This window comes from Zosterops lateralis (assembly GCF_965231275.1).
Source record: "Zosterops lateralis genome assembly, chromosome: 6".
In the NCBI taxonomy this organism is placed as follows: Eukaryota; Metazoa; Chordata; class Aves; order Passeriformes; family Zosteropidae; genus Zosterops; species Zosterops lateralis.
Genome location: NC_139761.1, coordinates 38,911,539 through 38,927,015, shown reverse-complemented (window position 1 = coordinate 38,927,015; position 15,477 = coordinate 38,911,539). Strand labels below are relative to the sequence as shown.

General features: G+C 52.0%; 1 protein-coding gene across 4 annotated transcripts in view; it reads right to left on the bottom strand.

Moving 5' to 3' along the window:
- DGKZ (diacylglycerol kinase zeta) overlaps positions 1–15,477 on the bottom strand; it is a gene marked incomplete at its 5' end in the record, with an annotated part of 47,626 nt that overhangs the window by 16,414 nt on the left and 15,735 nt on the right. For 2 of the 4 annotated variants that reach the window (XM_083863997.1, XM_083863996.1), the window contains 15 exons: positions 321–376; positions 665–743; positions 1,252–1,392; positions 1,785–1,898; positions 2,305–2,365; positions 2,536–2,618; positions 2,881–2,976; positions 3,268–3,339; positions 3,426–3,542; positions 3,851–3,922; positions 4,318–4,386; positions 6,508–6,564; positions 6,888–6,965; positions 7,768–7,863; positions 8,570–8,678. In XM_083863997.1, the coding sequence (XP_083720123.1) occupies positions 321–376; positions 665–743; positions 1,252–1,392; positions 1,785–1,898; positions 2,305–2,365; positions 2,536–2,618; positions 2,881–2,976; positions 3,268–3,339; positions 3,426–3,542; positions 3,851–3,922; positions 4,318–4,386; positions 6,508–6,564; positions 6,888–6,965; positions 7,768–7,863; positions 8,570–8,678 (1,300 nt within the window). Of the gene's footprint in view, positions 1–320; positions 377–664; positions 744–1,251; positions 1,393–1,784; positions 1,899–2,304; positions 2,366–2,535; positions 2,619–2,880; positions 2,977–3,267; positions 3,340–3,425; positions 3,543–3,850; positions 3,923–4,317; positions 4,387–6,507; positions 6,565–6,887; positions 6,966–7,767; positions 7,864–8,569; positions 8,679–9,488; positions 10,289–15,477 lie in introns of those variants that run through there. The other 2 variants (XM_083863994.1, XM_083863995.1) reach the window with 2 other exon arrangements.

The window sequence follows — 15,477 nt, the reverse complement described above, 5'->3', positions numbered from 1 at the left end:
GCCTGGGTGACCACCCGTGAGCTTGAGATCAAGAACAATAGTGGCAGGAGATCAATACAGCAACTGTACTGCAGGCCACAGAGCAGGCTGTACTGCCAGCAGCACTCACAGCCAAAGGGGAGCTGTGACTCCCAGCACTGCAGCATTTCTCCAGCAACTCCCCAGCCTCAGGCTGGGGGTCTTAGCTTGTGTACACGTGAAGGTCCATGTAACTTAAATGGGTGAGTTTAGGGTGCAGACAGGAGGCAGGTCCATGCCTGTGCTGCAGTTGACGTTAAGGCTGCTATGACAGCAGGCTCAGATATCCCCCACACACTCACCCCAGCATAGAACATTTTATTCCGAAACCGGCTGTTGAACTTCTCTGGGTTGGCCTCTAGGGAAAGGAGAAAAAGTCCAGGTCACTGGCCTACACATGAAAATATTTCACTTGCCAGCTCTCCTCAGATATACAGCTCTCCAGCCAGGCTCAGCCAGGGGTCTGCCCCCAGCTTCTTTCCTGTGCAGGCACCTCTCTTCCCCCTCTGCAGCTTGGACTTGCTCCTCATGTTTCATCTCCAGCTCTGCCCCTGAAGCAATTCCCTTGTTCATTTTCCTGAGGAACCCACAAACAAGAACAGGCCCATCCCACAGACCCCGACCAAGTCCTGCCACTGCCCTGTACCTCGGGATTCGTGGAACTCCAGTGTCACCCGTGCGTCAAAACCAAGGCTGAAGTAATTATTAAAGACATCCAAAGGGAGCTGAAATGGAAAGCAGGAATAAGGATGAGGCTGCCAGCATGTGCCCATGGCAAAGACAAGGTCAGGTTACAGCAGCAGAGCCACTACAGTGCTCATGAGGCTGAGGGACCCTGCTTGCCTTTTCCCTAGGAAAATACAGAGGTCACCAGCCTGAGATGATGGATTGGCTCCTAGGGGTAATGGAAATGATCCAAGGGGACACACTTCTCTCTGAGGTTTCTGCAATCACCCATGTTTCTGTTAAAGAAAACAGTCTCACAGAAGACTAGGCTTATACCTATTGCAAGTTGTCGTTATAAACCTTTGGTAGGCATTTAGTTATGAACTCTACCTACACTCTTGCCGTGAGTGCTGTGGCTCAGAGCCATGAACAGAATGGTGGAATTGGAGGACTGAGGAAAACACCAACCCAAGAATGTAGCCCCAGGTGCTGAGACTGCCCAAGTCTGTGGCAGAACAGAGAATGTAGACCTCTAGCACAGGGACAAGACATGGAGAGGTGTCCCACCTTGTCAGCAGCTGCCTCATCCTTTTCCTCAGGGTTTGTGTCAGGGTTTGGCTCCACATGGAGGTTCCAGCGATCAAGCTGAACTATGTTCCCATCTTCTACATGCGATAGGATCTTGGACAGAGGCTCGTCTGTGTAACCCTGATGAAGAGAAGGATTTGGTGAGTCTCATGCCTGCCTCCCACAGAGATAGCCTGGACAGCAGGCTTTGGTAAGGCATCTCAGAGTAAAAGATATAGCAGAGATCAACTCCACTTGAATGCACAATGAAGTGGGACTTGAAATTTAAAACAATACATCTTCCTTCTAAAAATCTTCCAAAGTTTGAAAAAGGAACTGCTTTTGTATAATCTAATGCAGAACCACTCAAATGTCAGAAGAATGGCAACATCCAAACTGCACTTATTTGTTGGTCTGTATTTACAGGAAGTTTAAACACTAGCCCATGCAAATCTCCACTCATGTTTCTGAAACAAAGATTGAAGCACTCAGCCCTGCTCTGTCAGCAGTGGGTTCTTGTGCCCATCACTTACCCCACCCCAGTTCAGTGTTCTGGCCAAGTCGTTCCCTGTCCCCAAGGGTAGGATGGCCACAGGAGGAGGTGGGTTGATGCGCAACTGGTCCAGAATGGAGAGTATCCAGCCCACCTGCTCAAGCAAGAGAGTGCAAAGAAACCATTGGTTATCTCAGGGACCAGCACACAGGCAGAGGTGACTAGGAACATCAGTGATGGCAAAGAGGCAGAGATGGGGTCTCCTTAGCCACAACTGAGGCTATTCACAGTCTTTAAAGCTCTAATCAGGTGCTGCAGGAGATACCAGTAACCCCACTGAAGACACTGGCCCTCAAAAGGGCTACAAATCCAGACAGGTTACAGACTAGCACTCCCTGGAACAGTGCATGAGGGGACCCACAGTATCTATACTACCAGCTGTACCATGAACACAGCATGCACAGTTTGCCTTGTTCTGGATTACAACAAGGAGGGCTGCTGTCTGCACTGGAAAGTCCTGGGCAAAGGGGCACCATGGTATAGAGGGGCTGGAGACTCACCGTGCCGTCTCCCCCGCACGCCAGGATCCGGAGGTTGTGGACTTTGCGGTACAGCTCCAGCCTGCGGGGAACAGGGAGGTTGAGGAGGGGAGAGGTACTGAAGGTGTTACGCAGCAGCTGCCTCACAAAGCCACATCCATGTCTCTCTCCATGAGCTGGGGGAAGAGTTCTCAGGAGGAATCCTGGGACATGGATGAGGGAGAGAAAGGTGCTGCCCCCATCAGTACTCACGCCTCTTTGGGTCCACCCTGGCTGAGGTCAAAAACTTGCCGTGGGTTGAGATACCACATGAAGGATTGGATGATCTTGGCTCCCTGTGAGGAGAAGAAAGACTTCAGGTAATAATCGACTTCCCAGTGGACAGCAGAAGGAGGCATCTGGTCCTGCCTAGGGACAAGGTAAGACAACACCATTCTGGACAGGACACAGGCAAAGCCTAGCCGAGGTGGGAACGGCTGGGCAGCAAACTGGCATTGTGGCCTCTTGTGCAGCTGAGACATCATCGAAACTATGATGAGAGCTCAGCACTTAAATGCCAATGTTCTCACAGAGATGTCTTCTTAGACAAGGCCATACCTGATTCCCACCGCTTTTGGGGTTCACAAACACCAGCAAGGGCTTCATGAGAGGAGCTGGCATGGGCTTGATGACAAAGGGTTTCCACCTGCCTTCCTGCAAGAGATACCACAGATCCTTCAATAAAGCTGGGGAAATGCAAACTGCTACCTCCAGCTGAGCCCTAACATCATGCAGGTCAGAAGCAGGAGGAAGAAAACATTCCAGCCACCCCATAAATCTTGTATCTGGGATATAGCCTGCCAGCAGGCACCCTCCCTCCAGCTCAACCTCCTTACCCTCACTGCAGACCCAGAAAAGCCCACTTTCATTCTAAGCCTTGCTCCTCACTATTCAGTCCCTATGCCCTTCCAAGACAAGGTCATTCTCAGTCCTCTCATATCTTACCTCAGCCCCCTTTTTGCTAGATTTCCGCTTGAATGATGTCCTCTTCTTCTTCTTACTAGATTTCAGTGGATTCTAGAGAGAAAAGGAACAAAGACTCTGTCAGGAGCCACTGGGCAAGTGGGAACTGTGAAAGAGCCCCAAGAGCTGAAGTGACTTACCTGGGGCCGCCGGACCCGTAGAATCCAGGTGGGAGGAACGACGACAGCAGCGTGAGCCCCCAGTGAGCAGGGCTCTTCAATGTGTTGCAGCATGAAACATGATACTTTGCTGTGATACTGGCCAAGGAGAGAAAGAAAGAGAGAAAACTCAGCTGCTCAGTTTGCTGGGCACAGCCAGCATCTCCTCCTCTCAGGCCTATGCCAATGCAGGGAGTGCTGGATGAAACCATGCAGGAATTTTGTAATGGGAAGGCAATGAAGAGAAAGTTTCTCGAAGGAGCTTGCAAATATCATAGTACAGCCTCTCCCAGCAGGAGGAGCTGTTAAGGGCAGGCTGCAGAGTAGCAGCTTGGGGAGTCCCAGCAGAAAGCAGAGGTCATTAGTGTAGAACCGACTGGTAAGGCATTCAGGGGGGCTTTGCTCACCGCTTGCTTGCACCAGGAACAGCTGATGGCTACAATCTCTTTGCTGTGGAAGGCAAACTTCTGCTGAAAACCCTATGGAAGAAAGGATAAGAGGCTTAGGGAATTCCCTGCAGTTTCCTACCATCCAACAGTAAGAGACATTAACAAAGAGAGCATGCCTGCAGCTGGAGCCCTCCAGATCCTGTCAGTCCCAACCACCACAACGGCACCAGGGAGGCCACTGTGCTCTGTAGGGGTGTCCTTATTGCTCAAGGGAAGCACGTCAGGAAGGCAGTCTCTTTCAGGATTAGTTGGGCCCAGGGGAAGAACTACTCTATGGGGGAAGCATTTACATAGTGCTTCACTGAGCAAAGCAGGACATGTGTCTTGGTTTTGCTGCCGAACAGGAATGGTGGGATGTCTCTGGTTCCCAGCCCTGTCTCTGGCTTGACCTTAGGCTGAGAAAAATGCCCAAGATGCCTTCTCACCTTGCCACACTGCCGGCATTTCCCTTCCTGCCGCCTCCGATGCACCCAGTGATGTCGGACAATAATAGGCTAAACAGAAAAGAAAAAAGAAATTAAAAAAAAACCAACAAGGGAGTGAAGGGCCCAGTGTGTGAGGGAACATGGAAACAGCCAGAAGAAATGGACACAGGGGAGACAACCTCTGCTCTTGCAGCAAAATCACTACTCATACACACCAGCGCCCAACCTCTGAGAGAAGGCAAAGCCAAAGAATCAGGGGGCAAGAGGCCAAATTAAGATGCTCCATGAAAACGGAATTAAAACCAGAAGAAATAGGAAGGAGGACAGGGAAACTGAAGACTGAGAATCACACAAAGCAGATCCAATGGAGAGTGGGCAAGCAGTAGCACATCTCTGTCCCTTAACCTCTCTGCCCAGATGCTCCTAGTGCCAGGTGAAAAACGTGCTGGTGGAAGGTGTGAAAATCTCTAGAGAGACTCAGTTTGTGCCCACAGCAAGAAGATGGAAGTGCTTGCAGCTAAGCAGTGAACGTCCTCACTCCACATTCCTTGAGAGGAGTGGCAGCCCCAAAGCCCTCCACACCCACTTCCCCCTGCTCTTTCCCCAGGCCAATCCTGAGCCTGCTTCTGTCCCAGCGTGGGCAGTAAGGCTGCTCGCCAACACCTCTGCTATGCCTGCAGGCTCACGGTGGGTTCAGGGCTGGGACTTGCAGAAGTGATTGTGAGGGAGGCAGAAGTTTTGTAATGAAGTACCACTTGTCCTAAATCCCATCCTACTCTTCCAACCCTGGACTGGGAATGGCACTGCAGAGAGAGTAGCAAAAAGTGAAAGGGAGTGCGAGTTCACAGGCTGGCATGGCAGGGCCAAACATCCTGCTCCTGGCAGCTTTTGGGATCATGATTATGAGAGGCAGAAACTGGCAGGAAGTTCAGGTCAGCTCCTGTGTTGCCTCCTCCAAGTGCAGCACATGGGGGAGGACAAAGAGTCTTGTTGGTTTTAGTGGATACTAATCCAGTAGGAGCAGAAGGAGGGTTATGTCTTGAGCTCAGCTCTGGATCCAAGCAGGCATATCTATAGAAAGACTGAGCCTGAAGAGGATCCCTGGCACCACAAAGGCCAGAAGAGCACCTTTTTAAGGAAACAGGAAGGAAGAGGCCTTGGAGGAACTGAGACGCATTAGAAAGACAGGATAGAGAAACAGGATTTTTGAGAAAAAAGAAAAAGCAAGAAAGGAGAGGGAAAAAAGATTTGTAGAGGTTGAAGAGAAGAAAAATAGAGATGGAAGATTGAGCCGAGGCAACAAGCTGTTAGCAAAGCCCAAAGGGTAAATGAAGCACAAATAAGGGAGCTAGGCTAAGAGTGATATGGGAAGGAGGCACAGAAAGAAAAACAAAGCAAGAAAAGAAGGCTTAAGGTGATGTTGAAAGCTTCCCTTTATGAAGTCACACTGACATTTCAAAGCAGGCAGCCCGGTGTTTGAATATCATTCCCAAAGTAGGTCTGTTGTGCCAGCACAAACACAGTGTGGGGGCAGCTCTGTTACCAAAATGGCCCATGGCTGAGCCACCCACTCCACAGCACTGCACAGGCTACACTGGGTCCACAGGCTGGAGGGTGAAGCAAGAAGGCTGACAGCTACTTCCACCAGTGCAGGTCAGCAAACAGGTTCCAGGCCACTGCTTATGCCCAGTGTTTTACACTACAACATGGGCTGAAGGGGTCTGATACCACTACTGTGGGCAACTTCCACTGCCACCTGTGGCATCCAGGGCAGGGCTGAGTGATAAAGCCAGAAATGAGCCCATACTGCTTCCTTCCGAACTGCAGGAGACTTGAGGACCTGCTGTTTGCCACAGCCTCATCTATTTGCCTGGGGACCCAATACAAGGAGCAAAGTTTCTCCCAGAGAACACTTTCTGTAGGTTCCCCCCAAGCAGATTCAGGAGATTCAGAATATGCAAACCATTGGATGCTCTGCATTTGCTGCCTGCAAACTCCTCACTCTTCACACCCAGTCTGTGCTGCTGCCTTACAAAGAAACATCCCTTTTACAGCACCAGCCCCTTGAAATAGGAAGGAACATGACACCTCCACTCGGATGGGCAATACGCTGGCAGCATCTGGTGTCTCTACCACCAAACTGGAAATGGGAGAGGCAGATGTGGGCAGCGTCCAACACACATCTCTCACCTCCCGTATGTTCCGGGATCCTGACTCCCTGAAGGACGGTTTGCAGCGGAAATTTATCTGCAGGTTGAACACAAGAGAGGAATCAGTAAAACCATCGCACCTGAAGGAAACTTACCAGAATTTACTGCACTATAGCAAGGCGCAGAACCTCTGGAGTTATTTGGTACTTGCCGTAAAACCCTCACATGTCTCAGTAACTGAACAAAATGGGGCCTGCAGTCCCTAGATCCTCATTTCAGTACTGTCTCCTCAGAAGACCCCTCTTTGCAATTGCAAATTGCAATACATTGCAGTTCCCCAATCTTCTTGTGTTTCACTACCCAAGAAAAGGCTGCTACAGTTTTGCATGCTGCAGGGAGGGCTTAACAGGCTCTACTCACTTTCTCCAGTTGTTCGATGCAGGATGTATGCACTACGATCTTGCAGGCTGCACATTTACGCCTGGAGAGAGGTTTTTGCTGAAAGGTATGAAAAGGGGAGAAAAAATACATATGTAAATGAAAATATGCAGTGTTCAGAGCCCGGCAAGCTCAGCCTCCCATCATACCTCCTTCTTATATACTGGGATACAAAACAAGCCCTATAGTAAAGTTAGATACAAGCTAGACTTATTATCTAGTGAAGGGGTCGAAGCATGTGCCTATAGCAGATGTTCTTATATAGCAAAGGTTCCCAAGCCTGGGACAGAGCAGGGAGGCACCTTCCCTACTGTCCTGTCCTGCAGTACTTGTCTTCTTCTGACACTGCCTGAGAGCACCATGGAAGCCGGTCTGGGAAGCAGCTGCAGGGTAGCATCAGTGGCAGGCACTGCAGGGTGCCAGGCACAGGATGGCATCAGTGCTCTGTGTCCTGCACCATGAGCAGGACTGAGCCTGTAAACTGGGAGGGAGGACTGCAGGTGCAGGAGGCAACAGGACTGAAGATCTCACTTTTCTTCTCTATTGAAAGGTATTGAATTGAGATTGTCCTTCCAAGGGTGTGGAATTCCAGGACCCTCTCTCTGGAACCCTCCAAGCAAGTGGCAGCCCTGCATCAGGGCCCCATTGCAAACTGAGAACCAGTATTGGCAGAAACTGGGGACTTGGCCTTCCAGTATGCAGAGGCAGGAGGGACACAGTCCCTGCCTTGGCAGTGCCCCAGAGCACTGCATGACCCCCAGCAGCAGCAGCAGCAGTGTGGCCTCTGCGGTCTCCCCATAAGGCGACACACAGCCGGGTTTGTGGCCGTTGCTGGCGACACAGGGAGCCCCAGGTGACTCACCAGAAGCTTTGCCATGCAATTCTGTTCCCCAACATAGCAGAAGTCCCCAGAGACACTGGTCTCAAACCAGATGTGCTCCCCATAGACTGCAGCCTCCTGAAAGACACAAGACAACACAAGCTCTGAGAGCATTCTCAGAGAGGTACCTAACCCCCTAAAATGCTTTGTGCAAGGGACAAGATACTGGACAATGCTCGGGGTGGGAGGCTGGAGCTAGGTGGAGGCCAGGAGAAAAGATGCCCACAACAGCCAGAGACATCTGGAGAGAGGAAACCTCACAAAGCTGTTGCCATGGCCCACCTGTTGTAAACAAGAGGGCCACAGGAAACCAGCTCCAAGACCTACAAACCACTTATAGTGTCCTGCACAGGGGAGCTGCTTTCATCAGCCCAAGGGGAGGCATCAGGGCAAACTCAGTGCAGGTGACTCTCCTGAACCACCTTCTGTTCCACAACCTGAAGGTGCAGCTTAAAACCTGTGGGGCTTTGCCTGTGAAGGACCAGGGGCTTATTCCTGTTGCTTGGCACCAGCCAACAGTTCTTGACTGTCAGAAGCAGAAAAGCTGGCAGTGGAGTAGTTATACCATCCTTCCAGAAACCACCTGTGCCTCCGCAGCCTCTCTCCTGCAGCATCATGTAGTGCTGCCAGGAGCACAGATGCTGGCACCAGCTGGTGGCAATGGCAGAGGCCATAAATGTGTCAAAGTCAGTCACCTGGGAAGCCTCAACCCAGGGAAGGGCCTGCTGCTTCTTGGCCAAGAGCCCATTCCATGCAATGCCCAGCAAAACACAGTACAACTTACGCTCCAATCCACAGTGCTGCGTATCTGCCTCTCGGAGTCGCTCCTCAAGGCTAGTGCCGGGTTTGGTTGGGCTATCATGTGCTGGAGACTGGATTTGGCAATAGCTTTCCTAGAAGACACAGAAGGGCTGGCTATTAAATGTATATGGAAAGCATAACCTGTTTCTAAAATGCAACGTGACACTGGAGCAGAAAAGCCTCCTCAGGACCAAGTGGCTGGAAATGAGGTGAATTTCCATCCCAGCTGGATGAGAAGTACCTGTTCCTGTGAGATAACCCTGTGGTATGAAGAGGTACTGGCCATGTTGCTGACAGCTCAGCCAGACACCCTGTACCCAACACAAGGCACAGCCTGGGCCTGCTGGATTAATGCCCTCAGGGATAAGAGCTCCACTGTAAAAGACCCTTCGAGTGTCCACACAGCTGTAGTGGTGGGACTGCCTTTACAGGGACAATCTAGAGCCCCTGCCCAACAGTCTCCCTGCATCTCTCCCACATCAAGGCACCTCAGAGCCTGGGCTGTTTCCAGACACCAGTAAAAGTGGCCAAAATAAAAGCAGCTGTTTGTTTTGGGCTAGTGGGCTTCTCCCAAAAGTGCTAGGGTGGAGGAAAGAAGCAGGAAATTCAGCCAGCAGGAGAAAGTGTGCATCTCCAGCCAGTAATCATGCCTACCACATTTCTCTGGTCCCAGCCTGGCAGGAGGGGATACTCACAAGCCCCAGGGACGGCACCAAGAGCATCAGTGGCAGCGCTGGCCTGAGCGGAAGATGCTCAAGGTATGCCAGCAGCACTGCAAGACACTAATGGCAGCCAGGGCACAGCACTGAGTCTCTTCCCTCCTTCACCACCAAACCTGGGTCTGCACCCCACCTCTCCCCTCCCCAAGGCACTGCCTGCTTGCACGCTGCCACCATACATACAGCAGCCGGGGGCTCCAGCCGTCCGGGGTAGTGCAGCGGGCGGACTCCGGTCCCAAACCCTCGACAAGGGTGGAAGAGGAGCGCCTGGTTCCAGCCCCTCCTGCACAGTTCTGGGCCAGCAGCCGTGGGTGGCCAGAGGGGAGCAGCCCAGGCTGACGGGCATCGCTGGAGCGCCGGCGCTGGCTGAGGCGGCGGTAGCGGCCCGGTGGGCCGTAGGCAGCCCGGCCGTACACCACCTCGGTGGGCAGGCGGTGGGAGGAGGCGCGCCGCAGGCAGCGGGGGCCCCGCGACAGCAGCCCTGCCTGGAGCGGCCGCAGCTGGGGCAGCATGGCCAGCCACGTCTCCTCGGCATGATGCTCATGCTGGCCCTGCTCGGCTCCTGCTGCTGCACCACCGTCCTCTGGAGACTCAGATCTGGAGCTGTCAGTGCAGTGAGCTCTGTCTCCCTCCTCTGCCGTGGGAATGAGGTTGGCCAGGAGGACAGCGGGACCCAGCAGCTGGGCATCGATGGCTTGTGCCTGGCCCCCACATTTCTTCTGCACGGCAAACCTGGGGCTGAGGCAGGGCGGCGTGGTGCTGGAGCGGCGACGGGTGCCGGGACGTCGGACCAGGCCCAGGCAGGAGAGGGAGGCCGCTGGGGTGCCCGAGCCACGGCGGCACTGGGCCAGCGAGGCGGAGGGCAGCCCCACCTGGGAGCGACGCCTGGCCTTGCCCGTGGGCACAGCCACGGCGCTGGGGCGCCGCAGCCCCTTCCGCCCAAAGTGCCGCCTAAAAAAGGTTTCCATTGCATCCGGATGGTGGCTGTTAACACAGAGACCAGGAATTCAGTAGGCTCCCCTACGAGTCCCAGCTGTGGCTGTCAGGGCAAGGGGACAGGGGGGAGCAGGGGACAGAAGGCTGAAGCAGGGAGTGGGAGACACGGCAGGGCTACCAGAGGTGTATGTTAGGGTGTTGCTTCCCACAGCTTTACTGCTCCACAAGTCTCACAGCTCAGCCCAGAGGGCTGCAGTGGCAGAGCAGGTGTCACCTCCCAGCCAGGACCCTCAGCATTCCCTGCTTTCCACTAAGCAGAGCCCCTTTGCGCCCCGAGGTGCCAATAAGCCCTGGCACCTTAATTACCCCCGCCACTCTCCTGATGCTGATCCACCTGGTTTCCCCACAGAAACCACTCTGGCTAGGCACCAGTCCCACCAAATTTGTAGCAAATTGAAATTAAGCCCTTGTGAGCCCTACAGAAGAAAATGAACCAGACCACTAAAACCAGGGAAGGAAAATTTGGTAGAAGCGGTCTGGGAGAGCTGGAAGCTGGGAGAGGCTGGAGCAGGGCAAAGAAGAGCTAGGAAAATCATCCCATCTGTCCTGAGCAAAACTTCCCTCTCATGGGAGAAAGAGCTTTACGGAAAGCTCATGCTTTCCCTGCCCAGCCCTCAAACCTTGACAGGCTGCCTGGACATTGCAGCAATCTGTTGAAAGCCACAGGTGAAAGGTGCTGCAACACTCTTCAGTGGCAGTGGCTCAGTACGCAAAGGCCTGAGTGGAAGGAGCTGAGTCTGGCTAGATCCAGTGCTCCCCTCCTCCAGAGACAGTGCTTCATTTTCCACCTTCCAGTTGCCACCTCTCTTCAGCTGCCAGAGGATTTATTCAAGGCCAACTTAAAAACCACACCAAAACCACAGTTTGGTAGAAGCAAGCTTCTCTTCAGCTGCTCCCAAGGCAGGGGACTCACCTGCAAGCACACACAAACCACCACTACCACTACTCTCAATGATTTCCATGCTGAGCAAGGCATCTCCTCTACCCACCACAAGGGCATGAGCATGCTGCTCACTACACAGACTGACATCTATTCCTCTTCTTCTATCTTCCTCCTTTCCCATGCTCTTTTACATTCTTACGGGTCAGTAATATCAGAAAATCTTCAGAAGATCACTCTGGCCCAAACTTCCAATGACCCAAGGCCCACACAAACAGACAAATTTATCAGAAGCTTCTTCCCTTCTTTATTTGGGAAATGCATGTAAAATGGGACATAGTATTTACCTTCTGGATAAACTGGAGTTTTTGATAGTGCTTGTAGCACAAGCAGCCCATTGGGCTGTACCTCTTTTTAACAGATGAGTACAAAGCTGAGGTTGTATTTTTGGAAGAGACAAGGCTTGGTTTGGTCTCCTCCAGCTTTGCAGACAAAGAAGCCAGCTCTTCAGCTTCTATAGTCTTACCACCATGCCTGTGCTCAGTAATGTAGGGGAGCGAGGGAGAAAGGAAGGGAGAAAAGGAGGGAGGGAAGGAGGGAAGGAAGGAAGGAAGGAAAGCAGGCAGACAATGGCCTCCAGAGAGCAGCATCACAGCAGCTAAAGCCTGGCTGAACCAAGAGCAAAGTCAAAACAACACCTCCTCAGAAGTATTTCTCAAGTCCTACCACTGCAAGCAATGTAGGCAGGTACTTGGTTACCAGAAGGTTCAACCCACCAAGGCCCATGCAGCTTTGCAGAGGGCATCAGCATTTTGCTGAGGACTCTGTTTCCAGCCTGTTCCCAACACTGCAGTGCCCCATTCATGTCCCCTCTCCCCTTTATCTGCAGGATGATGCACAGTAAACTGCATAGAATCAGAGAATCTAAACTTCCCCTGTACAATTGGAGGCCATTTCCTCTTGCCCTATCACTTGTTACCTGGGAGAAGAGACTGACCCTGCACCTTGCTACAACCTCCTCTCAGGTCATTGTAGAGCTCAGTAAGGTCTCCCACGAGCCTCCAGCTTCCTCAGCTGTTCCTCCTAAGACTTGCTCTACAAACCCTTCACCAGCTGCACTGTCCTCTGGATATGCTCCAGCACCTCAATGACAGGAGGAGGGCCCAAATCTGGACACAGCACTCAAGGTGTGGCCTCACCAGTGCCAAGTAGAGGGAAACAGTCACTTTCTAGTCCTGCTGGCCACACTATTGCCGATACAGGCCAGGATGCTGTTTGCCTTCGTGGCAACTTGGCACGCGCTGGATCGTGTTCAGATGAATGCCAATGAGCATCATGACCAACAGGTATTAAAAATTGTCTGAACAAATAAAACATTAAAAAACACAAGTGAAAACACAGGATGTGGCACACTGCAACAGACCCTTTTTGGCCAGCTTTAGCTCCTGGAGGAAACATACTGACCAAGGGCACCTCAAATGAGCTGAATGGCTGTTCCTTCCTGCTCCATATTCCACCAGCACAAAGCTTCTGTACCACTGACTGTGTTGCTGCTGTGGGCAGGAAGATCTCTTAACACAGCTTCCTTCCTTTTTGCACCAGTCTCGTGAGGAAATCTGCTAGAACAACCTTGGTTTGACATTTATGTTTGAACACTAGCTGACTGCAGGCCCTTTTATCTTTAGGGCTGCCTGTAAATGGCACATGGAATCAAGCTCTGACCACCAGTGGTGAAGGTTATTACAAGATTGCCATCTGACAGCCCATGACAACAGCATGTGGTAGCTCAGAAATGCTGGATGTACATATCCCCACCTCTTGCATCTATCTCACTTCCAACCTGAGCTCCAAATGGTGTATTGCAGGTGTTAAGAGCTGCTGCTGGTGGAGCAGACGGATGAACTGCTGGGGCCATGGCTGATATGCATTAGCAGAGCTGTGTGCAGAGCAGCTGGGGAACCATGCACTAGGCGGCGAGGAGCCCGAAAAAAGCTAAGCCCTGGAAGCCCTGTGCCCAACACCAGCAACATTACTGGCATCTCCATTGTTTGTCACTGAGAAAAGATGGAGAGGAGCCAGCACCTGCAGCTGCTCTGTAGACCGCATTACTCAGCTCAGTTAGGTTCCTTACCAGGCCAGATGGAGGCAGCCTGGCATTTGCAGGATGCAAACGAAAGGAAGTACTACACATGTACTGGGATATCAACTCTACTTATGAGCAGGTACACATTATCATTTCAATCTCCTTCTGCGAATAAGGAAGGAGATAGCAGCTCTAGTCTTCTCATGATCTGCAATCAGAGCTCTTGAAAAGTGGGGTGTTTTTTATTACCAGACTCCTTTAAAGCATCCTACACACCCTGCCTGGCCTCAGTGCAGAGACGCTGCTGAAGCAGGAACATGTCCCAGCAAGATCTAAACACTCTTGGAAAGCACAGCAGGGACTGAAGAGGAAAAACTTGCATCTTGTAACTGCAGTGGATACAGAGCTTGTGAATCAGCTGTTATGGAGACTTCTTTCCAGATATCCAGCAGCTATCCCTCATTTGGTGATGGTGATTCCAAAACCAGACAGGCTGACTCTAAGGGCAAAACAAGCAGTGTTCTCCATGACATAATCTTTGCCCACATCAGGAAGAGAATCTGGATATTCAGCTCTACTATTCTGCTTTGCTTCACTAGCCTTGAACAATCTCCCATGTATCATACTTAACAGGTTCTCTGTGATAGGCAGAGGGATCCTCTGCCATACACCTTGTTGGCCCTTCCTCCGTATTATTCTTCCCTTGGTCCCTCCAGCAGCCTGGTCTGTTCTTGTCAGTTCCCAGAAGCAAGAGAGATCTCAGGATGCCCTCATACAGTGACAAACCTGGCACCCCTCTCCTGGCACCAAAGGAGGCAAGAGGAACTTTGTTGGCACTAAATGCACAAGCTTTGAGCCACAGAGAAGTCTGGATATAATAACACCATCAGCTCCTCCTGACCTTTCAGCAAACCTCCAATTAGTCGACTGGAAAGCATTTTTTCCAACCACGGGATTACAAGGGAAACAAGTCCGAGAGCTTTGCCTTGTTCCATGACGAGCACCTGTCCTGATGGCAGCTGGCTGGATTCCTGTATCCTGGCTAGCTGTGGGTGCTGTGGAGCTGCTGTGGCACTAGAGCTGGCACAGTGTGAGCAGGAGCCCATTTCAGCGTACAAGCTGTCCTCTCCTGGCAAAGACACTTGACTCATACAGATCAGCCACAAGGAAAGAAAAGTGTGTTAATAATAGCCACTCCTGTGTGACAGCAAGATCTCCTAGGCTTCTGCCTTCCTGCTGCCTCCCTGCCAGGGCACTGAAGGGACTGAGAGACCCAGGAGCCCATCCGGAGAGCTGCTGCTTGTTCCCACCCCGCTGGCACACCACTGGTTGCCTTCAGCCCGTTTCCATCAGAAGCTTGCACACCCCACACCGCCCTTTCAGTGCTCTGATATTCAATCTTCCCATGAACGCTGCTGTCCTCACACCACCCCTGCTGAGATCCTGTCCCCACTCTCCCATCCTGCTTCCCATGCATTATCACTGACCTCTCCTCTCCCTGGGGCTCCCCAGCCAGGCTTCTCTGACCTTACAAGAGCAACCTGCACAGATGTGATCTGCTGAGGAAGGTGCCCCCATGCCAGATGGGGAAGGGAAAATGCTGCTCAAGATGTGGTGCAGCCCTCAGGCTTTGGTTGCAGTGAGGTGTGCAGTGATCAGCAAGTTCCCAAACTGTGTACTTTGTTTCTACTCAGAATTTCCATTCCAGCTGCCATCTCTCCTACCATCACGCAAATAAAACAGAGTCAGGAGCTCCCCTATGCTGGGTCGAGTACGAGCAAGGAGATGGGGCTCCCCCCAACAGTGGGGCAAGGAGGCTCCAACCAAACCATGAGCCCTTCAAAGCACCATGAGGAGTGAGCTATGGGCTATGCTCATCTATTTTAGGATTCATACATTTGACCTACTGCAACTAGTGTCACTACCTATATGGGCCACTTCCAGGCTTCTGAGCTGCAGAAGCATGATATTCCCAGGGCAAGAACAAGAACATCCTCAGTTGCACTGTCACCCTGCAGAGGAGGGGATTACTGCTGCAACCGTAAGGTTACCCCACCAGTTTCTAATCGAAGGCAACACATCTCAACTTATCTCTCAGTGAGTCCTGGGCCTGATCATGATGAATTCAGACCTCTCTGCTAGTGAGAAAGCAAGGCGAGTGCTTAGCAACCAGCTGGTGGTCAGACACATGCAGCTGCAGAGGACCTCCTCCT